Genomic DNA, 25,689 nt, shown 5'->3' on the forward strand with positions numbered 1-25,689 from the left:
ACAGAAAACGTACGCCAATTAGTTACTACTCTCCTGGCAGGATCGCAAATTGTAGATCCAATATTATTCTTAATATAATTCACTTTTAGTTTTAATATAAAATTATTTTATTTTTAAAATAGTTCAAATGTTGTTTTAACATTAAAAGAATTTTTAAAAGAATGAACATTTTTGAAAAAGCAAAATTCAAAATTGAAAATTAAATAACACATTTTTAGAAGTAATAAAGTATAATATATAGTTAAATTTAAAACAAACCCTACATGCATTCGCATAGTTTCTTGTGGGGGATGTAGCTCAGCAGCATGGCGCAACAAAAAGCATCCGTCAGAAAGCCTTCAGAACTCCACCTATAGGTTCTAGGAAAGTTACGTCGACGAAGGTATGAATTCGAAGTCGCAGTCCTATAGGTTCTGTTTTGGCATACGGTATGAGGGTCAGAAAGCGCGATCGGGATTGTTACTCTTTGAACTTCGGAAATTGTATATTTTAAAAACAGCCGAAAAACAGTCCCTAAGACCGGGGTTAGGCTCGTATCGTCCCTGGAGTAAGAAAACGAAGGACAGTCCCTCCCCAAGAAGCTACTCCTGAAATTTATTGAAGATCCGGTAACGTGCTCCGCCTACCACACCGAAGGTCCTAGGTTCAATTCTCGGGCAAAGTAACATCACAAATTTAGGGGAAAGTTTTCTCAATAAGAAATAATTTTTCTAAGCTGGATCGTCCTTCTAAAACTGCAAGATTTTTTCTGCTAGCTTAGAAAAAATTTCAATTGGAAAACAAAAACAAATGAAGTGAGCAGAACTATGTTGCTAAGTTAATTTTTTCTAAGCGAACAGACAATTTTTTAGCTTTAGAGAAAAACCGACCCGTTCGGAGTCGGTATAAAACATGTAGGGGCCATCCCGCCAATTTGTGGGGAAAAATTAACAAGGAGCACGACGAAAACCCAGGGTGAAAAAAGAAATTATTTTAGCCATTTCCGTCCGTCCCTGCGTGAACGAGATATTTTGAGAAAATTCTATCTTAATGAAGTTTGGTGTGTGTATTCGTTGTCACTCATCCTTCATCGCTATGTAATATGAGCAATATCGGAGGATATCTACGTTCTTTTTTATGTACATCTGTACAATTTTGGAAAACACCTATAATAATCAAATTGCATACAGTGGCTCAGCAGCTTATTTTGTGCAGCTACAGATCAAAGAAAGTTATTTTTCCAACTCCAGAAGCAGTCAAGTAGGCCCAAAATCATCACACTTCCCCCACCATACCATACAGTTGCCATCAAATTTTTATTTTTGATCTCTGAAATTGCTTAACACCGCACGTATCACATCTGATTCAAAATTGTATATATTTGACTTATATGGTATGATTATAGTCAGGTGTAAAGCATATACAGAGCTCAAAAAGCAATTTCAGAGCTCAAAAATAGAAAACTGAGGTTAACTGTATGGTATGGCGCTGGAAGTGTGATGGTTTTGGGCCTACTTGGCTGTCTCTGGAGTTGGAAAAATAACTTTCTTTGATGCCACAATGGACAAAAATTTATATTTAACCTTACGAGAAGACAATTTGTTGCAAATTGTCCCTCATTTCGGTGTACGTGATCGATTTCGCAATAGCCAAGACAAATACCCTTAACACAAATCCGGTATTGTGCAGGCATGGGTAATATGGAACTGTCCGCACCTCATGAATCCACGTCCACAATCTCTTGTCTTAAATGTCATTGAAAATTTGTGGTCAATTTTGGAATCGGCTACACGGCAAAGGCAGATTAGTAAGATTAGCGATGTAAAAACTACTCTTGTCGAAGAAAGGCATAAGGTACCTCTCGAAGCCGCTCAAAAAGTAATTCCATCTATGGAAAATCATCTTGAAGATGTTATTTAACAAAATGGTGGTCACACGAGGTACTAAGCCAAATAAAATACTAATTTTTTCTAAGCCAGGGCGCAGTGCACGAAATAAGCTGTGACCTTAGTTTTTGAGATACATTTAGTTTTTATTAAATAACTAGCTTTACCCGGCGTACGTTGTAACGCCCGAGATCGAGTGAATGTTGCGTTATTTGTTTGTTGATAATTTAGTTTATTGTTCTATAAGTTGAATTGCATTTTGTACGCATGTTTGGTGAATTTTTTGTTTAAAACATTTTATTATTGTAATTGTAATGCATGTGGGTACACAATATTTTTGGTATTTTCATTCGGTGCAAAGAAACAAATTTTTTGGCGTTGCAACTCTAGAGCAAAAAACATATAGCTGGTCATGGGAAAAGCACGGACTCTCTAAATTAATCCTGCAACAGTAAGCGATTGTCCTTGTGCTTTGCTGATTGTAATTGCAAAAGCAAGGCCTATAGTAAACTGTAAGAGCTTAAAATTGAATGACAAATCTGTAGGAATCATTGCGATCCGTGGTATGAGCACATTTCCACCTTTGCTTTTACCGCTGATGATTGTTGCTTCGATTACATTTGGCATTCATTTCTTAACGCAAAGTCTGGTTCCATTGCACAATTTTGGTGGGTCTAAATTCCGAAGCAGCATGATTGGGGATGTCCAGCTAGACCCCCCTCATAAGCACTAGGTCAAACAAAAAAATTTAAATGTGGGAATTATGTGCTATTTATGTGCTTCAACATAAGCTACGGTCTGTCCAGAAAAACATAGGGGTGACAAGGGGGGAGCGGGGGCATATAACCCCAGACGGAAAAATCGAAACGGGATAGGTGCAGAATTTTGTGCTATTTATGGGCTCGATAGTTCCAAAAACGATTCGTTTTTTTGACGACTTTTAATGTTTTTTTTTTTTTTAACATCAAAAGTGGTGGGTACATCTGGACGTCAAGCTAGACCCCCCTCGTAAGCCCTAGGCCAAACAAAACAATTTAAATGTGGGAATTATGTGCTATTTACGTGCTCAATATTGCCAAAAAGAATTCGTGTTTTTGACAACTTTTAATGATTTTTTTAAGACTTCAGATGTGGGGGGTCCAGCTGGAGGTCAAACAAAAAAATTTAAATGTGGGAATTATGTGCTATTTATGTGCTCCAACATAAGCTACGGTCTGTCCAGAAGAACAGAGGGCGACAAGGGGGGAGCGGGGGCATACAAAACCCAGAGGAAAAATCGAAACGGGATAGGTGCAGAATTTTGTGCTATTTATGGGCTCGATAGTTCCAAAAACGATTCGTTTTTTTGACAACTTTTAATGTTTTTTTTTAAACATCAAAAGTGGTGGGTGCAGCTAGACCCCCTCGTAAGCACTAGGCCAAACAAAACAATTTAAATGTGGGAATTATGTGCTATTTACGTGCTCAATAGTGCCAAAAAGAATTCGGGTTTTTAACAACTTTTAATGATTTTTTTAAAACTTCAAAAGTAAGCACTAGGCCAAACAAAACAATTTAAATGTGGGAATTATGTGCTCTTTACGTGCTCAATAGTGCCAAAAAGAATTCGGTTTTTTGACAACTTTTAATCATTTTTTTAAAACTTCAAAAGTGGGGGGGTCCAGCTGGACGTCCAGCTAGACCCGCCCCTCGTAAGCACTAGGCCAAAGAAAACAATTTAAATGTGGGAATTATGTGCTATTTACGTGCTCAATAGTGCCAATAAGAATTCGGTTTTTTGACAACTTTTAATGATTTTTTTAAAACTTCAAAAGTGGGGGGTCCAGCTGGACGTCCAGCTAGACCCCCCCCCCCCCTCGTAAGCACTAGGCCAAATAAAACAATTTAAATGTGGGAATTATGTGCTCTTTACGTGCTCAATAGTGCCAAAAAGAATTCGGGTTTTTGACAACTTTTAATGATTTCTTAAAACTTCAAAAGTGGGGGGTCCAGCTGGACGTCCAGTTAGACCCCCCCTCGTAAGCACTAGGCTAAACAAAACAATTTAAATGTGGGAATTATGTGCTCTTTACGTGCTCAATAGTGCCAAAAAGAATTCGGTTTTTTTACAACTTTTAATAATTTTTTTAAAACTTTAAAAGTGGGGGGGTCCAGTTGGACGTCCAGCTAGACCCCCCCCCCCCCCCCCCCTCATAAGCACTAGTCAAACAAAAAATGTAAATGTGGGAATTATGTGCTATTTATGTGCTCCAACATAAGCTACGGTCTGTCCAGAAAAACAGAGGGAGACAAGGGGGGAGCGGGGGCATATAACCCCAGACGGAAAAATCGAAACGGGATAGGTGCAGAATTTTGTGCTATTTATGGGCTCGATAGTTCCAAAAACGATTCGTTTTTTTGACAACTTTTAATGTTTTTTTTTAAACATCAAAAGTGGTGGGTCCAGCTGGACGTCCAGCTAGACCCCCCCTCGTAAGCACTAGGCCAAACAAAACAATTTAAATGTGGGAATTATGTGCTATTTAGGTACTCAATAGTGCCAAAAAGAATTCGGGTTTTTAAAAAAACGAATCGTTTTTGGAACTATCGAGCCCATAAATAGCACAAAATTCTGCACCTATCCCGTTTCGAGTTTTCCGTCTGGGGTTATATGCTCCCGCTCCCCCCTTGTCACCCCTCTGTTTTTCTGGACAGACCGTAGCTTATGTTGGAGCACATAAATAGCACATAATTCCCACATTTACATTTTTTTGTTTGACCTAGTGCTTATGAGGGGGGGGGGGGGGGGGGGAGGTCTAGCTGGACGTCCAGCTGGACCCCCCATTTTTGAAGTTTTAAAAAAATCATTAAAAGTTGTCAAAAAACCGAATTCTTTTTGGCACTATTGAGCACGTAAAGAGCACATAATTCCCACATTTAAATTGTTTTGTTTAGCCTAGTGCTTACGAGGGGGGGTCTAACTGGACGTCTAGCTGGACCCCCCACTTTTGAAGTTTTAAGAAATCATTAAAAGTTGTCAAAAACCCGAATTATTTTTGGCACTATTGAGCACGTAAAGAGCACATAATTCTCACATTTTAATTGTTTTATTTGGCCTAGTGCTTACGTGGGGGGTCTAACTGGACGTCCAGCTGGACCCCCCACTTTTGAAGTTTTAAGAAATCATTAAAAGTTGTCAAAAACCCGAATTCTTTTTGGTACTATTGAGCACGTAAAGAGCACATAATTCCCACATTTAAATTGTTTTGTTTAGCCTATTGCTTACGAGGGGGGGTCTAACTGGACGTCCAGCTGGACCCCCCACTTTTGAAGTTTTAAGAAATCATTAAAAGTTGTCAAAAACCCGAATTCTTTTTGGCACTATTGAGCACGTAAAGAGCACATAATTCCCACATTAAAATTTGTTTGTTTGACCTAGTGCTTATGAGGGGGAGGGGGGGGGGGGGGTCTAGCTGGACGTCCAGCTGTGGACCCCCCATTTTGAGGTTAAAAAAAAGTACTTAAATTTCTAGCACACAATTTTTTATTTTGGGAAAAAATTAGCACATAAATAGCACAATACCTGGCCTACCAAATTTCGGACCCATCGTGGGGGGGTCCAGATTGACGGACCTTCCTTTCTGAATTTGAATGTTCTGGCATGTATACCTTCAAAGTTATGCAGTACCAAAGATTCCATTTGTATGGGAGGTGCCACGCCCCTTTTATATATCCATATAATAAAACCTTCTCGTTGATCGAAGGAACCTATAACCAAAATTTGGTGATGATTGAAGTGTGGGAAATACGCTTCCATAGTGAACATACACACAGAATTTGATTTTTTATATATATAAGATTTAAGATTTGAGATTTATTCATTAATTTTCCTTATATTAAGCTAACAGATAACATTATAATGCAAGAAAAAACAAGGCATTCTTTAAAAACAGTATTTTAGTATTGAATGCCATCTCAAAATTAAATTAATGAAATTACAAAAGTGTGTGTGGTGAATAAAAAAAATTATGACGATTAAGAATAACAACTTAAAAGTTAAATTTAAGAATAAAACTTAAAAGTTAGATTCAAGAATAACAACTTAAAAGTTAAATTTAAGAATAACAACTGCGTTTAAATTACTAGGTGCTAGGGTGCTGTTGTGAGAGCTTCACAGTCACTTACAGCGACAGATTCAAGTAAAAGCTGTGCTGTTCCCGACATTCTATTACGCGTCTGAACATATTTTTGTTTATCGTTCAATCCATACGCATCTGCATTTGCTTTGCAGATCTCGAGCCACTTTTTTATTGGTATTCATTTACCGTCGAATTCGGGTACAATTTTAGCAAAGCATTCGTTTGGAATATTCATTTTTCTCTCTATTTTGCAATCCGCGTCCATTTTTGTAGCTAGTAAGTGTACCAACTCAGATAACTGTGTGCCATCAACTTTACAGCAATTTTCGGAGTCTTCGTCTCCGATCATTTTCACTTTTTCTGTACTTTGTTTAGTCATTTTATTCGCGAATTTTCTACTCAGCTCGATTTGCGCGGATCGCGTGTAATAATTATGTAACGCACTGGTATTTTTAGAATGTACTCTCATCGACTTTGAATATCTATTTTTTGGCTTCGGTTGAGCCCCCAAATGTAAAAAGATTAGTGTTTATTTATCACTAAATGATTACAAATTAAATATTAATGATAACAATGCGTATGTTTTTTAATGAAAATTAAAGAGTTAGAGTTTTAGGTATGTGGATACGTAAATTAATGATTACTAAATTCAATCTTGAGGAATAGTATAGGAGGCTTTCAACGTATTTGTAGCAACTTCGCTTCGACAACTGCACTTAAACGACTCCTGATAACTACTGACTGCCGCTCTCATCTGTGTCTTCTCATGATAGCATTCTCACAATACTCTTCGGCTCTACGACTTCCAATGCCTAACGCTTTTACTTATGTGTGGTGCTCACTTTACATTCGGCAATCCGACAATTCTTCTGACCCAGAAGAAAGTTCTTCCCAACCTGCAGGATTGCACCACAACTTCATAAAATCAACTGCTGTCGACGTTTTTGTAGGCTCTTCAACGTTTGCTGCTTTCTGCACATCGTAGCGCCCATTGCGCTTAACCTTTATTACTTTGTATGATCCTAAGTACTCGCTTACCAGTTTTCGCCCTGCCACAAATTGTGCCCTCTTTATTGCTAAGAGGTCATTAATTTTGTACGTGTGTTCTTGCTTTCGCTTTTTATCGTAGTTTGCCTTATATTTTTCGCCTGCTGCATCAATTTGACGCTTTGCATCGTTACGCATCCTCTGTCGGTCTTCATCAAATGTAGCCATGAACTCGTTAATAACACTGGTCAACAGTGATTTTGGTGCAGCTCTACTTGTAACCAAATTTGGTAGTACTCGGTACCCTGATAAAAACTGTATACTTTCTTTTATAATACTACCTACAGTTTTCTAGATAGGGTCAAGAACCCCTTTTTAAGAGGTTAAGGCATTTATGGCCCCATAACTTTGTTTCTGTTTATTCTATCAGTATACAAGTTGTTAATATATCTTCATAAACGTCAGAGAAATTGCAAAAATAATGTGAAAAATTAAATTTTTTGCTAAATTTTTTCATTTTTAATCAAGGTTTTCTCGAATAATTTTACAAAAATCTCCTATTAATTCTGTTTACAAAGACATATAACTTTTTATATCCGCGTAGATCTTCCTAATATATTCTATTTTAGTACATTTTTACTGTGAAAAAAAAGTTTTTTTTATTGATATTAGAGAAAAATTGTAAGTTTACAAACGGCGATGGTTACTAGGACATGTTTCTGAATTTCACTTCTTCATCAGCTAGCTTTTCGGGAGCTGAGCGTTGAACTCGAATCTCCAACATTTATATCAGTTCAAAGGCAGAATGTCCCGTTGTTCGCTGTACAATTGGTCTCTAAGAGTTGCCTTTATGTTAGTATTCCTTTTGATCACCATTAGGCACATACACTCTGTATGTAGTTTATTCTTAATAGTGTGGATATGATTTTTAGGCGCGCTTTTGAAAGCGTATAGCGTTTTCTTTTCTGAAATAAATTGTTGCCTAAGTAAATGGTAAAGCCTTAATAGAGTTACTCCTACCCCAGAAAATTTTCAACATTTATAGTGCATACAAAGAACCTTTCAACTCACCATATTCACTCATAACATGATGGAATTAGAGAAGGTGGCGCATTGCGCATGTAAACATTAGTTCAGCTGTTTTTTAATGAGCAATTATTACGTCATTTTCCTTTAGCTCTTGTTTTTTTCTCTCTTTCTTTCATTCGCTTAAGTAAGCAACTCTGACGTAGATGCGCAGAACGAAACGAAATTTTTCTTTTCAATTAACTTTACACAATTTTTTAATATTAAAATGTTTTTAATGTTTAAATGTTTTAGTGAAAATTATGTGTTTCGTTTAATTCCAATTTTGTAAGTAAGAAAATACTTCTTGTACAAACAATATTTAATTGCAATATTTTAAATTTTAATTTTATATGTATCTGATTGTGTTCTTTGTTGTTTTTTGTTTTATTAAATAAATACAGTGTCACGCTCCTGAAGATGCCAAGGAAAATTGGCGAAACGTCGAGCTGAAAGGTGGAATAATCTTTGTTTTATTTGCACCCAACACAATAGATCTGCCTAGCTTAAAATATACATAAATATTATTCAAACAGATCGGAAGAAAATTATATATGAAACAATTTTGAACTCGTGAATGCGAAATATATAATAGAGTATATGTGGAACTTGAGAGCGAATTCAGAGTTTCACAGAGTTGCACTGCCACACCGCAATTTTATACAGGGTAAAAGTGTAACTGCGTTGCGAGCAGGCAACAATTTTCACAAAAGAACGAAATACCCCGTAAAGGCGTTGCCTGTTTTTTAGAATAGAACAACAACCCTTGCGCGGCGTACAAAAAGCGTACCACTTTAGCCAGAAAAGAAAACGCTATTAGTAACATTTGTTGGATTTTTACAGTATTTGTTTTTAATACTTCCGCTGTTACTATTATATCAATATGATCATATGTATTTAATTAGCAAGCTTTGCTTATATTGCTTTATACAATGGCTTTTGTTATTGATATTAGAGAAAAATTGTAAAAAAGTTTTTTGTTATTTATTTTATTATTCACTTTTTATTTACATAAAGCCTTTCGTTTAAGTGATTTTCGTGAATGAGGTATGGCAAGACAATCACGTTGCATTCCCCAGCAGTAGTCAGCCATCATATGCTGAACCCATCGGCCTTGGTACCTCTCTTGCATAGTTTTTAGGTCCTGGTGAAACCGTTCGCCTTGTTCTTCGCTATAGGAACCAAGATTCTCCGGAAACTGGTCAAAGTGGCTGTGGAGATAATCGACTTTGATGGACATGTTACATCCTAAGTTTTTGTAATTCTCTAGCATGTTGTTAACAATATCAGAGTAGTTACTTGACTTGTGAAAACATTGTCCATTTTTATCTAACGCCTTCACAAATTGTTTCATTAGACTCAGTTTAACGTGTAAGGGTGGCAAAATAATTGAATCTCTTGTAACTAAAGGTGGGTTTATCACATTCTGCTTTCCCATTTCCAACATCTCACGTACAGGCCAGTCCCTTTCTGTCCAGTGTTGGTGCTTGGCACGACTATCTCACAGGCAATAAAAACATGGGTATTTGGTGTATCCACTTTGTTGTCCTAACAAATGTTAACCATCTTTAGATCTACACAAATACTCCAATTATGTTCGTTATACTTGATTTTGTCTAAAACAAGTGCAATATTTTGATATTATTCCTTTAATTTAGTTGAATGAGCAATGGGAATTGAACCATATTGGTTGCCATTGTGTAAAAGAACATACTTAAGGCTTCGTTTAGAGCTGTCTATGAAGAGACGCCATTCATTTGGGTGGTATTCTGAAAGACCCATTTTGAGAAGGAGGCCTTGCACATCTGAACAAAAAACTATATCATTTTCCGAATTAAAAAATGGCAGCAAGTCTTGCTCTCTTGTGCGGTAGAGAGTCACTTTCGTACCTGTAGCCAACAAGTTTTTTTCTTTTAATCTAGAAGCTAACACTTCTGCAGATTCCTTAGATAATTCAAGATCCCTTATTAGATCGTTTAATTCTACTTGGGAAAAATTGTTGGCTCAGTAGACGCTATTTCTTCGATATCACTATCGTTAGACACTTCACTATTCGATGATTCACGGGTAGAATAAAATGTTGGAACAGGTGCTTCCTCTGAATGTGGTAAAGGTCTCTTAGCGGATTGAACCTTTGGATATATAATTTTTTTAACATTAACACCACGCAAACCGACACAGCAGAAGTAACAGTCATCGAAGAGATTTGTTTGTTCTCTCCATTGCATAGGCACCCCGAATCTCATATGGCTTCTTTTACAATTGACCCACTGTCTCAAGTGTTCACAGCACATTTTTCAAACTATTCGAGGTATCCACGGATTGTTTTTGTCTACAACTTGCAATTTCAAGTATAAAAATAAGCACTTTTTATAAAATCTGTTATACTTTTCCTGAATTTTTGGACTGTGTATTCCCCACAAATGTAGCAAAACACACTTGGGTTATTGACACAACTACCTCGTGATGAAGACATGATATTGAAATTTTTTTATTTATTTATAGAAAGGCACTAACACTTGGAACCGCGCTCCCGAAAGTACTAATTACAGAAAATTTAAAAAATAAAGGGGAATGAAAAAATTTTTATAAAATATAATATTTTTTTTTTCACAGTAGAAAGAACTAAAGTAGAAAATCCCAGGAAGATCTACGCGGATATAAAAGAGTTAAATGTCTTTGAAAACAGAATTAATAGGAGATTGTTTTAAAATAATTTACAAATGCACTGGTTGACAAATTATTCGAGAAAACCGTGATTAAAAATGAAAAAATTTAACAAAAAATTGAATTTTTCACATTATTTTTGCAACTTCTCTGACGTTTATGAAGATATGTTAACAACTTGTATACTGATAGAAGCGGCGAAATGTACTCTTTTCAACGACATCAAAACTGTGTTGATAGAATAAACAGAAACAAAGTTATTGGGCCATACATGCCTTAACCCCTTTAAGGGGTTCTTGACCCTATCTAGAAAACTGTAGGTAGCATTAAAAAAGTAAGTATACAGTTTTTATCAGGGTACCGAGTACTACCAAATTTGGTTACAAGTAGAGCTGCACCAATCCAAAACTCTTATTTTGTAGACCTGTGTAATTCTATACCAAATACGAAAAAAGGGATGAAACATGGTGATTGGATTGGGGTTTTGACGCAAAATATAATTTTAGAAAAAACTTTGTAAAATGGGTGTGCTACCATATTAAGTAGAAGAAAATGAAAAAGTTTTGCAGGGCGAAATCAAAGGACCTTGGTATCATGACAGGAATACTGTTCGTGGTATTACATATATAAATAAATTTGCGGTACCCGACAGATGATGTAGAAGTAGGGTGTAGAAGTAAGGCCCATTCCCTTTTAAAATACTCATTAACACCTTTCGTTTGATACAGCCATACGGTACAAGCACATTCTTCTAGAGTCACCCCTGCTCCACCTTTATGGCGATATCTCGAAAAGGCGTCCACGTGTAGAACTAAGGCCAACACCCTTTTAAAATACCAGGCATGCTTAACCAACGAACCGATATTATTTCGTTACGATAATCAACGTTAATAAACGAAACAAAGTCATTTCGTTTCGTTTATTAACGTTAAGAACGTCAAATTAATAAACGAAACGAAATTACTTTGTTTCGTTTATTACTTTGTTTCGTTTATTAACGTTAATTATCGTAACGAAATGATATCGGTTCGTTGGTTAGCATGCCTGTAAAATACTCATAAACACCTTTCGTTTGATACCCATATCGTACAAGCACATTCTTCTAGAGTCACCCCTGGTCCACCTTTATGGCGATATCTCGAAAAGGCGTCCACGTGTAGAACTAAGGCCAAAACCCTTTTAAAATACTTATTAACAACTTTCATTTGATACCCATATCGTACAAGCACATTCTTCTAGAGTCACCCCTGGTCCACCTTTATGGCGATATCTCGAAAAGGCGTCCACGTGTAGAACTAAGGCCAACACCCTTTTAAAATACTCTTTACTACCTTCCATTTGATACCCATGTCATACAAACACATTCCAGGGTTACCCTAGGTTCATTTTCCTATATGGTAAGAAAGATTTTTAAAAGGGTCGTAGATGAAAATAATAAGCTATATCTTAGCGAAAAGGAGGTTTGCATCAATAGAATTTTACTTTCTAAATTTAATTATAGCATTAAATTGGAAAACACTAAAATTTGCGAAAATGGGTGTGGCACCGCCCCTATTATGACTAAGCAATTTTCTATGTTTCGGGAGCCACAACTCGAAGAAAAATTAACATATCGTAATGAAATTGTGTACACATATTTTCCTTATAGCAGAAAATATTTTTAGTAAAAATGGACGGGATCGGTTAAAGACCACGGCAACTTAGATATAAAACAAGTTTAAAAGGGTCGTAGACTAGATAATAAGCTATAACTTAGCAAAAAATAGCTTTGAATCAATGATATTTCACTTATCAAGTTTTATTGTACAAGGAAATGGGCAGACATTTTTTTTAACGGGCGGTGCCACGTGTTATGTAGAAAAGTAATTTATCTGAAATGAAATGTACAATTGAAGCTCACGCTGAGTATATGATGTTCGGTTACACCCGAACTTAGACAGCTTTACTTGTTATATTTGGGTTGCCTTTACACCAAAAAAATAAACATTAAGAAGACTAATATTTTTTAAGCCGGAAAAAATGCTATAATTCATTATACATGATGTAAGAAATTTCGTAGTGCCGCGTTTTTATTCACGCCATTTCAGCTTGATGGGTCATATGCAACTCCTTACTGCTCGTTTTCTACTTACCTTGTACCTACTTACTTGTATTCCTCATTGGCGTTTAACCGTTTAAACGGCTATAATCGCACAACAAGGCCCGACAGTCACTTCTTCGCTGTATTAACTGTACCTACCTCGTTTTCTAGATACCTTTATTTATTCCCCCAGAAATCAAGATTATTTTTGGGAGTGTTCCTCAACATGGTAGCCGGCGCAGCAAACGAGTGCTTTTATTCGTCGTCTAGCATTCGGTTTTCGGAAACAATAGATACTTCATTATTATTTTCAAATTACAAAATTGTATATGAATTAATCATAATAACACTAACATATTTAACTTTTTCTATATTACAGTTATTTCACAGCTTGGAACAGTTATTGTGGATGGTAAACCTTATCCACCAGCACCTTCAACAAATGCGCCGCCACGTCAACAGCCAAGTCCCAATATGGCACCTCCATTGCGACCGGGCTTGCCACCCGGAATGCCCGCAGGTATGTCTCCCACAGGTCCAGCAGGGGGGTATGGACCACAGAATGGACCCCCAATATACAACAACAGCTCTTCGGCACAGCAGCAGTTTAATAACATGCAAATGAGCCGAAACTATGCTGCCGAAGGTGCAGGTAAGGGTACGCCAGCAGGTCGTTCACAATTTTTATTTCATACCATCACATGTATACACATAAATTATATTTGAACGGTTGGTTTGCAGTAAAAATAGAGTGCATATCGCCGGTGAAAAAGGGATATAAAAAGTGCTTAAAACCTCTCATTTTTATTGCACCTTTTTTATATCTTCTTTTTATGGATTATTATCTCACTTTTACTGCAAACCATTCATTTAATCGATAAGTATTGAACGCACATTTTATTTTGTACTTACAGCAGTTCGTTTCGGTACCATGACCCCGGTGGGAATGCAGCGCCAAGGCCAACCACATGTTAGCTCCTCAACACATCCCCAAAATATGGGTAAGGGTGCCATATGAACTTCAAATTTTGCAAATATATTTACATAAGCATTCCTTATTGCGTTGAACAGCATTTTGTTTTGTTTGTAACTAATGACATAACTTTTTTTTTTTTTGACATTTTCAGACATGAGTTTACGTGGCTTACTGAATAATCAAGCAGCACAGAGCCCTAATCAAGCGCATATATCATTTAATGGGCCACCAAATTATCCCGGAGGTACTCAAGGTGCAACGTCGCCGCATCAGCAAATGAACACACAAATGCGACCGCATTTTATGGGCGGTCCCCCAGGCCAACAACACCAGAATTACCCCCAGAATGCGCCTGGCGGACCGAATACCCCGAACTTTTTGAACAATACTGCACGTTTTCAGACATACCAACGGATGTCGAGTCACGCGCAGCAACAAGCCGCTGTAGCGGCAATGTCAAGCGGGGGCGGACCTGGTGGCCCATGCGGTAGTCAAATACCTTCTCCAAATGCTATGCAGAGACCGCAAATAATGCCAAATTCAATGCAAAATGTAAGAAAATAGCTCTTACCATAACCTATGTAGATACATACAAATCGTTTATGCAGATGAAGAAAGATGAACGAAATATAATTAAACACAAAAAGAGGCTCATAAAAATGTTTCGTCGAAGGAAGACGCAACATTTAACATAATAAATAACATAATAAACTGCCAAGAAAGCGCATGCCAAAATTTGAACTTAAAAATATTGTGTTGATGCGTATTTTTAATTTATCAAATACAGGCTTACCTCCTAAATGCATATTGCAAAGCATTGTGATAAAGCATAATGTTCTTTCGCAGCACTGCTTTATTTATTGGCAATGCAGTATATTCGTTTACGTGTTCGCAACTATTTTTCATGTGCATCGGTTGTTATTTTTGAATATAGCGCCTCTATCATCAACTTTTTTCTTCATAATATTTTAATTAGTTCAGCCAATCCTATTGCATCACTACATAGTATAAAACAAAGTCGCTTTTTCTGTCCCTATGTCCCTTTGAATGCATAAACCTTTAAAACTACGCAACGGATTTTGATACGGTTTTTTTTAAATAGATAGAGCGATTGAAGAGGAAGGTTTATATGTATAATAACATCCATTAAACAGTGGAGAAATACTGCTATTTTTGAAGTTTCTAATGTGATGGTCGTAAATAATTACATCCACATATATAAAAGAAAGTGGTGTTAGTTACACTATTCATAACTCAAGAACGGATGAACCGATTTGGCTGAAAATTGGTGGAGAGGTAGCTTAGAACCAAGAGACGGACATAGGATACTTTTTATCCCGTTCTGTCTAGGGTATTGAGATCAAAACGTGGACCTGGGTAATCCTGAGATGTGTTTGTACAATATGGGTATCAAATGGAAGTTGTTTATGAGTACTTTGATGCGGGGTATTTTTTGTACCCCTGGGTGACTAGGGTCTCGAGATATACGCCAAAACGTGAACCCGGGTACGCCTAGACAGTGTTTATCCAATGTGGATATCAAATAAAAGCTGTTGATGAGTGCTTTTGTACAGGGTAATTTTCATACCTATTGGTGACTAGGGTCTCGAGATATAGGCCAGAACGTGGATCAGGGTAACACTAGAATGTGTTTTTACATTATGGGCATCAAGCTGAAGCTGTTGATGTATGCTTTAGTACAGAGTAATTTTTATACCGCTGAGTGACTAGGGTCTCAAGATTTAGGCCAAAACGTGGACCCGGATACCCCCAGAATGTGTGTGTAATATGGATATCATATGAAAGCTGTTGCTGAGATCTTTAAAGTAATTTTCATTGTGATATCGATTTAGTCGCATCAGCCTGGCAAAACTGATAAATATGCATGCGAAGCCGTAATAAAGACATTAATTAATAATACCCACATACCTATTTGCATACGTCCTATTCGATTTGCCTGATATTTGGTATATAAATTTGCCTATATTAGTATTTACGATCCCTTTTCCGAGAAGTAGACCAGAGTCGGTCTGGGACTGGGATTAGGATTGGAATAAATTACATACCACCCTCTGGGACTGGCATTGAGGGATGAAGAAGAATGAGAATAACTTGAGAGAAGAGAAAAGAGGGAAGGAGACTCAGAAAGAGATAGAATGAGACGAAGATGGAGATAGATGAAGCGAAAAAGACGGAGGGTGGAATGAATAAAAGGATTAGGAAAAAGTGAAGAGGGGGGAGGGCAGTCAGACGGAAAAAGCTTATTAAAATGTATGCAGATAGACCAAATTTAGGGCAGAATCACGTCTGCCGGGTCTGCTAGTCAATTAATAAACTTCCTAATATTCCGCTTATTGTTACAACTTTGACAGTTCCTGAATGCATAGCTGTGTTCATAAACATCTGGAATATTTAATGCATACGTTTGTAACGCAATTATACCATTACGCTCTGAATTGGTTGCGCAACAACTCGCTGCTTATACTTTGCAATATGTATTTACAAAGTCAGCCATATTAACACGTTTTCATTTTCCTGTATAGGTATTAAGAATGCGCCTTCTAGAATGTGAGATTTTCTCTCTGATAAACGATTGTACGTAATTTTATGTCTGTAGTAGCGATACGCGTTTATAATTTTTTAACTTAAACATTGGTTTTTTTAAGAACTTGGGGTTTCATGGGAATCAGCCTGGCTTCAGTCCAGGTCCCCCACAAACATCGCCACAAATGAACAGCCTGAGCAGCATGCACAGCATGGCCAAATGGCACATACCGCAGTCGGCGCAGCAAGCAAGCGGTGAGACACAATATTTTTTGAAATTTGGATAATGCGATTTTTTTAAATAAAAAATTATTTGTTTATCATGTTTAATTAGCATGTCCTCAACAAGGTCCCCTCATGCAGTTTGCCAATGGTCGTCAGGGGGAAAATTTTAAAATTTCCCTTAAATCTCCAAATACTCTAAAGAATACTACCCCACCAAATGGCAGCTCATCGGCGCATAATATGCAAGGAACTTCTAGCATGCAAACTGCCTCGCTTGGACTCGGACCAGCTGTTTCCATTTTACCTAATGTCACATCTACAAATCCAAAGACGCCAAGTCCGAGCACTAATGAGGTGGGCAGTAGGATCATTTAAATTTTTACGGAATCTAGCAACTGAGTTGCTCCAATGTTTTACGGGACATCAAAAAATAATAGATGTTTATATTTTTAATATTTAGAACGCAAAGGATTTTACTGAGCCAATCGACAAGGTCCGTGATGATTCTATAAACGATCTAATGGCTACGATTGCCAAATTGGACTCGAACGGAGTTCAAGTGCTGCCAGAAGGGCGTACCAAGACAACATCGCCACAAGTACACAGCTCAACTGACTTATCTAATACTCAAGAAGGTAAGAAAAATGTTAAAGAATACAGTATTATAATTTTTCACATATTTAGTTTGCTGTCGGTTGAACGACTGGCTCATTTTAAGAATAATCAATAACCAACATCAAAATCTTTATGTAAATCGCCAAGCATCTAAATAATGAATTCCGTAACTGAACGTTTAACTACTTTTACCAAATCGGAATGTAAACATTTTAGTCGTTATACTAGTATTCCAACTTCATTTTTGGAGCGATAGCTTTTGAATAGAAGAGGAATAGTAAAGAATATATTTCTTTTGTGTTGAAAGAAATAAGAAATAGTATAGAGTGGAGGGATTCAAGAGGTTGATAACCACAAGTCAAAGCTTCCGCAACCCAGTTGTCAACCACACCTATGCGAGTCGAATCCTGTTACAAATGTGCATGTATTATACACATATTTGCAGGCGAGGCTCGGGCGACCCGCAGTTCGTCACCAAACTAGGGGGTGGGGCGGTATGGTCTAGAAAGTTCAATGTGGCCAAATTAAATCGTTCTCGAGATGGTCGGGTGCTTGTTACCGGAACGTACAGGATCTGCATCCGGCAAAGGACCATCAACATCGATAACACTCCCCAAGGCCTTCGGAGAGAGTTCTTGTCGATACAACAACAACAAAAACCTTTGGTCCTTGTTTGGTGTACGGCCGCTCAAAACAGAATGTACGTCAAATTAGAGGGGGTACGAGGCTACCAATGCTCCGCATGAGCATTGAAAACAAACCCGAAGGCCGCACTGTATGCCAATCTACCTGAAGGCGTGGCGAACATAGCGCCAACAAATGCAACGATACTTAATGCCTCGGGGCTGTTTGAGCGGGGACCATACGGTCATAGTAGCATAGCGTCATCAGTTATTGGTCGGATAGACTACTTAGCTCCCTACCTGCATTTCGGTGAGTATCTTAGAGCAACGATAGAGGTGGAAGGTTGGCGTAAAGGCACAACACGGGTATATCGATGGTTCCAAATAAATGGAAGGAGTACATTATGCGGTATACTACGCATATCCGAAAATTAACAAATCCTACAAGCTGTCAGATCACTGTTGTGTTTTTCAGACGGCAGTAGTAGGCGTTACTACAGCAGTAGAAACACTGGAGAAAATAGCTTAAACTGCAGCTGCGTCAGTTTTTACATTGACTGCTAAACAGAAATTAACGCTATAGTATCTCTTAGTACTTAGTACAACATCTTAGTGTGTTAAAGTATAAGCAATCCCAGGAAGACTCGGGACAGCAATAAATATACATCTATATTGGGTCCCTGAACATATTGGTATAGATGGAAATGAAGAGCGGATAAGCTAGCTAAATAGCGCGCATCGCTCGAAGCCTGTACCGTAGACGTTCCAATCAGATTTGAGGAGATTAAAAGAAGACGAGATTGTACACTAGCGATCGGGCGGGAAAGGCGTGGAACAAAGCGCCGGGCTGCAAAGCGTCGAAAACCATATGCAGGTCTCACAACCTTAGACTAACAAAGCTGCTCCTATACTCTATGAAAAGAGGGGACTGTAGGCTCATGATAGGCACTTCGTCTGGACGCTGCATTCTGATGTTACATGCTTTAAAATTAGGCATTTATAGTGATAGCAGATGTAGAAAGTGCGTGTGGTTGGAGATCAAGTACGTTTAGTGCTCGTGCCTTGCGCTCGCAAGGCTAAAAATTCGGTTATTAGGAGTGGCACAGCTAGCAAACTTAGAAGCAGCAAGTACCATAGGCCCTAGAAAGCATCTAGTATTTGCCCAGAGGACGTAGTTATTTGGAACATGGGCCCTGATTTCGATAGGGTTTTTCAGTTTGGTCGTTGAGCAAACTTATGGTAACACTTTAGTCTAATTCAATCTACGTGAGGCCCCCACGGCCAGTTCAACCTAACCTTACCTGTGGTTTAAGCTGCTCACAATTTCTAACATTTAGATCCCTGCTTTGAGTGTGTTCTCTGGGTAGTCACATTTGGTGACTAGAACATCTCGGGAACAGCATCAATGAAAAATGATTTTCAGTTTGTGATCATCAAAAGTAAAAAATTTTATTACTCCTTTTTTTTTGAGGATCACCAACTGCAGAGCAAGATGAAAATTCGTTTAAAGTTGAAAGTCCTCATAGGAGTTAGGAGGAGTTTTGAGTTTTATTATTTTATTAAGTTATGAAATTCTTCAGTAAAAAAATTAAAATGAAACTAACTTTTTTAGTTATCACAATTTTAAAAATCAGGGAACATTTTTGTTTGTGATCCAATTATTATAATCAATTTTTTTATTGTTTTGATTCGAAAAAGCTTAAATCAAAAGAAAAAATTATTTTTGATTTTTTTTTTTTGGATCAAAATCTACAAATAAAACACCATTACAGATTCCAACAGATGATGCAAAGTCAAATATGGTGATATACCCAAAGTTATTGTGCAGTATTCAGAACATACAGATTTTTTTGGTCGAAATAAAGAAAATAATAATTATTATACGTACCTGGTTTTTATGAAAACTTAAAATAACCCGAATTCTTTGATCTTCTTTTGATCTTCAAAAGGAAACATATTTGATTATATCTTTTGCTTTATTGTATGTAACTCAGTATTAGTCACCAGGAGTAATCAAATTGTATTTAGAGGAAGGAAAATTCAAAATGAAATCATTTAAATGCTGGGTGGGTATAATGTTATGAGTACAATTTGAAAATGTGTATCCATCTAAATCTGGGAACTTTTTATCATTCATTGAAGAGTTTGTTATGAGTCACTAGCTGTGTTTTAGTTAGGGACTCCTTAAATACGCTTCCACACAAATATATTAAAATTTCTTCTAAGTAAAAATAATTATTCAGTTTCAATTGGAATCACCTCCCAATGTACTGTTCCAAAAATTTTCCAGTGAAAAAGAAAAGAGTTTTACGCTTATTACATTAATGTCACCAGCAATATTTTTCCACAACGCAAAGCATCAATCATGATGGCATTCAAAACGTTTTTCCATGTTACCTGTTCTGGAGCGATCGTTCCCACAATATCTTAGCTTTTGTCTATTGTTATCATGTCTAATAGCATCATTTCAGTTTGTGGCTCTCTTTTGTACTTAACTTTGGACATTACCGGATGCATTTAACGAGGGACGGTTTTAAAGAAAATAAATTTTTAACTCGTTCAGATGCTCGGCAGATGAGGCATTTTGTATATCGTTATTTTAATTTACAAAGGACCTAACCAACAAATATAAAATTTTACATGAGAAGCAAAGAACATTTCATTTTCACATTCACTGCATGGCTTTGTAAAAATGGCATAACTCTTCTGTTTTTATTGGTAGTAACACTTTCAAATTGTACTAAATAAATGTAATAAATAATTCCAATACCTGTGAAAACCGCTGCTCCGAAATAAATGTTGGTTATGGCCTTTGCGAAATGTATCGGTTATATATCTTATAAGGTTATAAATATAGTTTATATTTGGTTTTATTCTCATTTAATTCATTGTTGATTGAAGTATTACTCTTTTGCTGAAAAACTGACTGACTATTGACATAAACACTTTCCAACGAATTTGCTCCAAAAAAACTTAAATTCGCTTACAGTTTAATATATCTCACAACAATATCAATAGCACAAAAACTAATAAATTTATTTAAATATTTCATTCGTAAATTTCTAAGTTATTCTACAATCATCTGTAACTCTGCTTTGTTTGTTTCTTTTTCAAACATATCTCGAATCAAATAAAATCGTATCGTATCGTAATCGAATTACTTTCGTCTCTTTAAATAATGCATACTAATCATTATTGCCAAATACATCTATACGTATACCAAATACAAAAATATTTAATCCAACTACCTTATAAATACAAAATACTCGAATAAACTGAAAACTAATTAGTTAATAATAAAAATGATCAAAAAGACGATCCGAACGAAGATTGGTGTGCTGTTTGTCTTGATGGTGGAGAGCTAATGTGCTGCGACAAGTGCCCAAAAGTGTTCCATCAGAATTGTCATATACCTGCTATCAGTTCGTTACCAGATGAAAGCGAAAGTTGGCAATGTCTTTTATGTGTAAACCTAAAAGATTTGGCCAATAATGCTGAAAATACACATAAAGTACCCGGCGAACTAAGTCGACTTGAGTTACAGATTATGCAACGCATTTGTCTCGAATTGTATTGTCAATATGAGCAGAGCTTACACTTCCGCGAGCCGGAATCACCTACCAATACAGCCTATTATGAGATCATTTCCAGGTGAGTTTTTTATTTACAATTTCTTACATGAATTCCGCTCTTATTCTTTTGTTTCAATAATTTATTTTTGATTTGTTTAATACACGTAGCCCTATGTCTTTGGATGTCATACGGACAAGATTGGACCCATCTAGCCCAAACCACTATAAAGATATTGCTGGCTTTGTATCAGACGTGCGTCTTATCTTCAAAAATACTTACCTATTCTGTCAAGTAAGTGGTAATTCGCATTTAATATCTTACTCAATGGAATATCTTAACAGCTGGGTAAGTTTAATTGAAAATTGACTTACCTGTTTTACTTTAATCATTTTGAAAAAATATGAAAAATGTAAGGCATTGTTAAATGATGGCAGTAAGTAATTAGGTTATAAAGTGTTAAGCCATAAGTACAGTCAAACTCCCAAATTTATGTTCCGCTAATCTTGTGACGCCGAAATTCAAAATGATTTATTCGTCTGTTGATTTTAAACATTCATAAATTTTAATGAGTTTTAGACACTTCTTACAATAATTTGTTTATTAAAGATATCTTCATTACATATCTTTGTATTTAAATTAGATATTATATCCTCTCCGCGTTCAGATTGAAATTCGAGTATGGTGGATGATGGTTTTGAATATCTTGCCATGGATCAGGGGTAGCCCTACAATACGTTTTTACTATTCGGGTATCACATGAAGGTCATTATGGATATTGTTAATCTATATATATATAAAAATCAAATTCTGTGTGTATGTTTGCTATGGAAACGTGTTTCCCACACTTCAATCATCACCAAATTTTGGTTATAGGTTCCTTCGATCAACGGGAAGGTTTTAGGCTAAAAATAATTTCGATATATGAAAGGGGCGTGGCACCTCCCATACAAATGGAATCGTTGGTACTACATAACTTTGAAGATATACATGTCAGAACATTGAAATTCAGTAAGGAGTTATATGAGGTCAATCCCTGACACCACCAAGAAAATGTGGAATTGGGAAAAAGGGGGCGTGGCACCTCCCAAGCAAATGGAATATATTATACTGGATATAGTAATGGTAGGATAATGAAAATTGGTAAGGAGCTATATGAAGTTAAGTCGTAACACCTCCAGTAAAATGTGGAATGGGGAAAAAAGGAGCATGGAACCTTCCCTTCAAATGGGAATTTTCAGAACTATGGCTACCGTACAAACTTAAGTTATTTTAACACCTAAAGTTTGACTGCATTGTTGAGTTTGGCTGTTATGCTTTTTGGACGTTTAGTAATCTGCCGCAGTTAAAAATTTTTTTTAGTTTCAGTCTATCTACATCTTCTATAAAAATCAAATTCTGTGTGTGTGTTCCCTATGGAAACGTGTTTCCCATACTTCAATCATCACCAAATTTTGGCTGTAGGTTCCTTCGATCAAGACGAAAGTTTTTCATATTTTAGAATTAAGAATTTTAAATTTAAATGTTTTTGTTTTTTGGCTATGCAAACGAACTATCAAAGGGGGCGTGGCACCTTCCCTACAAATGGGATTTTTCAGAACTATGACTGCCGTACAAACTTAAGTTATTTTAACACCTAAAGTTTGACTGCATTGTTGAGTTTGGCTGTTATGCTTTTTGGACGTTTAGTAATCTGCCGCAGTTAAAAAACTTTTTTGTTTCAGTCTGTCTACATCTTCTATAAAAATCAAATTCTGTGTGTTTTCCCTTTGGATACGTATTTCCCACACTTCAATCATCACCAAATTTCGGATATAGGTTCCTTCGATCAAGACGAAGGTTTTTCATATTTCAAAATAAAGAATTTTAAATTTAAGTTTTTTTTGGCTATGCGAACGAGCAATCTTAGCTCCCAAATATGATCATGTTAACAAAATCAATGATCGCATCAAAACTAAATTCCTGGCGAAATGGCGAAATATAAATCGATCGACAGATGAAGATCAAATTGTGAATTATCCATATTTTTCATATTTCATATTTCAGAATTAAGAATTTTAAATTTAAATGTTTTTGTTTTTTGGCTATGCGAACGAACTATCTTAGCTCCTAAAAATGATCATGTTAACAAAATCAATGATCGCATTCAAAACCAATTTCATGGTGAAATGGCGAAATATAAATCGATCGACACAGTTACAGATGAAGATAAATTGTGAATTATCCAATTCAATTTCTAAACTCCTTAGAACCAAAAGGAATGCCTGAGCATATATCAACTTTGAAAATTCGCTCACCAATCATGCTTCTTCGGAATTTAAACCCACCAAAATTGTGCAATGGAACCAGACTTTGCGTTTAGAAATTAATGCCGAATGTAATCGAAGCAACAATCATCAGCGGTAAAAGCAAAGGTGAAGATGTGCTCATACCACGGATCCCTAATGATTCCTACAGATTTGCCATTCCATTTTAAGCGCTTACAGTTTCCTGTACGCCTTGCTTTTGCAATTACAATCAACAAAGCACAAGGACAATCGCTTACTGTTGCAGGATTAAATTTAGAGAGTCTGTGCTTTTCCCATGGCCAGCTATATGTTGCTTGCTCTAGAGTTGGAACGGCAAAAAATTTGTTTATCTTTGCACCGAACGAGTAAACCAAAACTATTGTGTACCCACATGCATTACAATAAAATGTTTTAACGGAAAATTTCACCAAATATGCGTACAAAATTTAATTCAATTTACTGAACAATAAATTAAATTATCAACAAGCAAAACAGAAAAAATAACGCAACATTCATTCGATCTCGGGCGTTACAACGTACGCCGAGTGAAGCTAGTATAGTATTGTTTCAATGTCAATGCCCTACTCTGTTCTGAAGATACCAACCTATACCTATAAATTGGTAAGTCCTGGCTAACGGACGGGACATTAACGCAAATAAAAGGGAACATATGCAGAGGACTTAATCTATACTATGTTTGTAAAGCACTACTAGAATTTAGTGACCTTAACCTTCCAAGTGCTCTTATATATCCATATATAATGTCGGTTGGATGAAACAAGGAATGGAAACAAATTTGTTAATGCTAGTGAATGTATTCAAAAGTAAGCAAGGATTGAGGGTAAATTTATATTCCTTAAATAAGTCACTGAACGTCAAAGAAGGTCCATTGAATCGTTCCACCATACCATCGGACTGAGGATGCAATGCAGTTGTCCGTGTTTTTCGAATTCCCAATGATTTACACATTTCCCGGAACACAGCTGATTCGAAATTCCTGCCTTGGTCAGAATGTAACTCCATTGGTACACCATACCTTGCAACCCAATTGTTTATAAACACTTATGCTACTGTTTCCGCTTCTTGATTTGGGATTGGGTATACCTCTGGCCATTTGCTGAAATAATCCGTAACCAACAGTACATATTTGTTTCCGCAGTTGCTCGTAGGAAATGGACCTGTGACATCCATAGCGGTCCTTTCAAATGGCGCACCTGAGTTATATTGCTTCATCTGGCCATGACTTCGGGTTCTGGGTCCTTTCGCTCTGCTGCAAACCTCGCAGTTTGCAATCCACTCAGTGATCGACTGACGGCAATAATCCCAATAGAATCTTCTCGAGCGTCTTCGTGATTCCAAGATGACCTCCGCTTGGACCATTATGCAGCTCGCTGAGCCCGTCAGGAATCCTCTTTCTGGGAACAACTATCAGCTTCTTCTTGCATTGACCATCCTGACTCTCCCATACTCGATGCCAGCAACCGGATATCAATTCTAAACTGTTCCACTGTGCCCAATATGACTTCGCAATGGGACTCTCTGCTGACATCTCTTCTCTGTTTGATCTTTCATTTCGTTCGAGCCCTTGCACATAACATGTGACAGATCTGTATCTTCTAGCTGACACTTTCTTAGTTGTTCCTTGTCCTATTCATCCTACACGTTATAGCCGTTAGCCGGACATCTATAATGCCTTCTTTAGCCTCGGCCTTTGAACAGTGCTTGCATTCCAAACTACATGGTCTTCGTGACATTGCATCGGCATTCCCATGGGTACCACCTTTCCGATGCTCAATGGAAAAGTCATAGCTTTGTAGCCGCTCGATCCACCGTGCCAATTGTCCTTCTGGATTACGGAACTGCAGAAGCCATTTCAACGCTGCGTGATCTGTCCTGACGCGGAATCGCAGGCCGTAGAGGTATTTGAGAAAATGTTTAATGCACTCTACCAATGCCAACAGCTCTCTCCGTGTAACGCAAGAGTTCCTCTGGTTTTCCAATCGAACGGCTGTAGTATGCAACTACCTTCTCCTGTCCATCGACCAGTTGTGTTAAAACGCCTCCTA

General features: G+C 37.0%; 1 protein-coding gene across 5 annotated transcripts in view; it reads left to right on the plus strand.

The window, feature by feature from the left end:
• bon (tripartite motif-containing protein bonus) overlaps positions 1 to 25,689 on the plus strand; it is a 162,506-nt gene that overhangs the window by 106,900 nt on the left and 29,917 nt on the right. Inside the window, exons 3-10 of one of the 5 annotated variants that reach the window (XM_067759731.1) lie at positions 13,162 to 13,440; positions 13,697 to 13,783; positions 13,910 to 14,310; positions 16,425 to 16,557; positions 16,637 to 16,881; positions 16,988 to 17,162; positions 21,056 to 21,416; positions 21,506 to 21,683. In XM_067759731.1, the coding sequence (XP_067615832.1) occupies positions 13,162 to 13,440; positions 13,697 to 13,783; positions 13,910 to 14,310; positions 16,425 to 16,557; positions 16,637 to 16,881; positions 16,988 to 17,162; positions 21,056 to 21,416; positions 21,506 to 21,683 (1,859 nt within the window). The remainder of the gene's footprint in view (positions 1 to 13,161; positions 13,441 to 13,696; positions 13,784 to 13,909; positions 14,311 to 16,424; positions 16,558 to 16,636; positions 16,882 to 16,987; positions 17,163 to 21,055; positions 21,417 to 21,505; positions 21,684 to 25,689) is intronic. The other 4 variants (XM_067759734.1, XM_067759733.1, XM_067759735.1 and 1 more) reach the window with 4 other exon arrangements.

Source organism: Eurosta solidaginis, chromosome 1 (assembly GCF_040869045.1).
Source record: "Eurosta solidaginis isolate ZX-2024a chromosome 1, ASM4086904v1, whole genome shotgun sequence".
NCBI classification, from domain to species: Eukaryota; Metazoa; Arthropoda; class Insecta; order Diptera; family Tephritidae; genus Eurosta; species Eurosta solidaginis.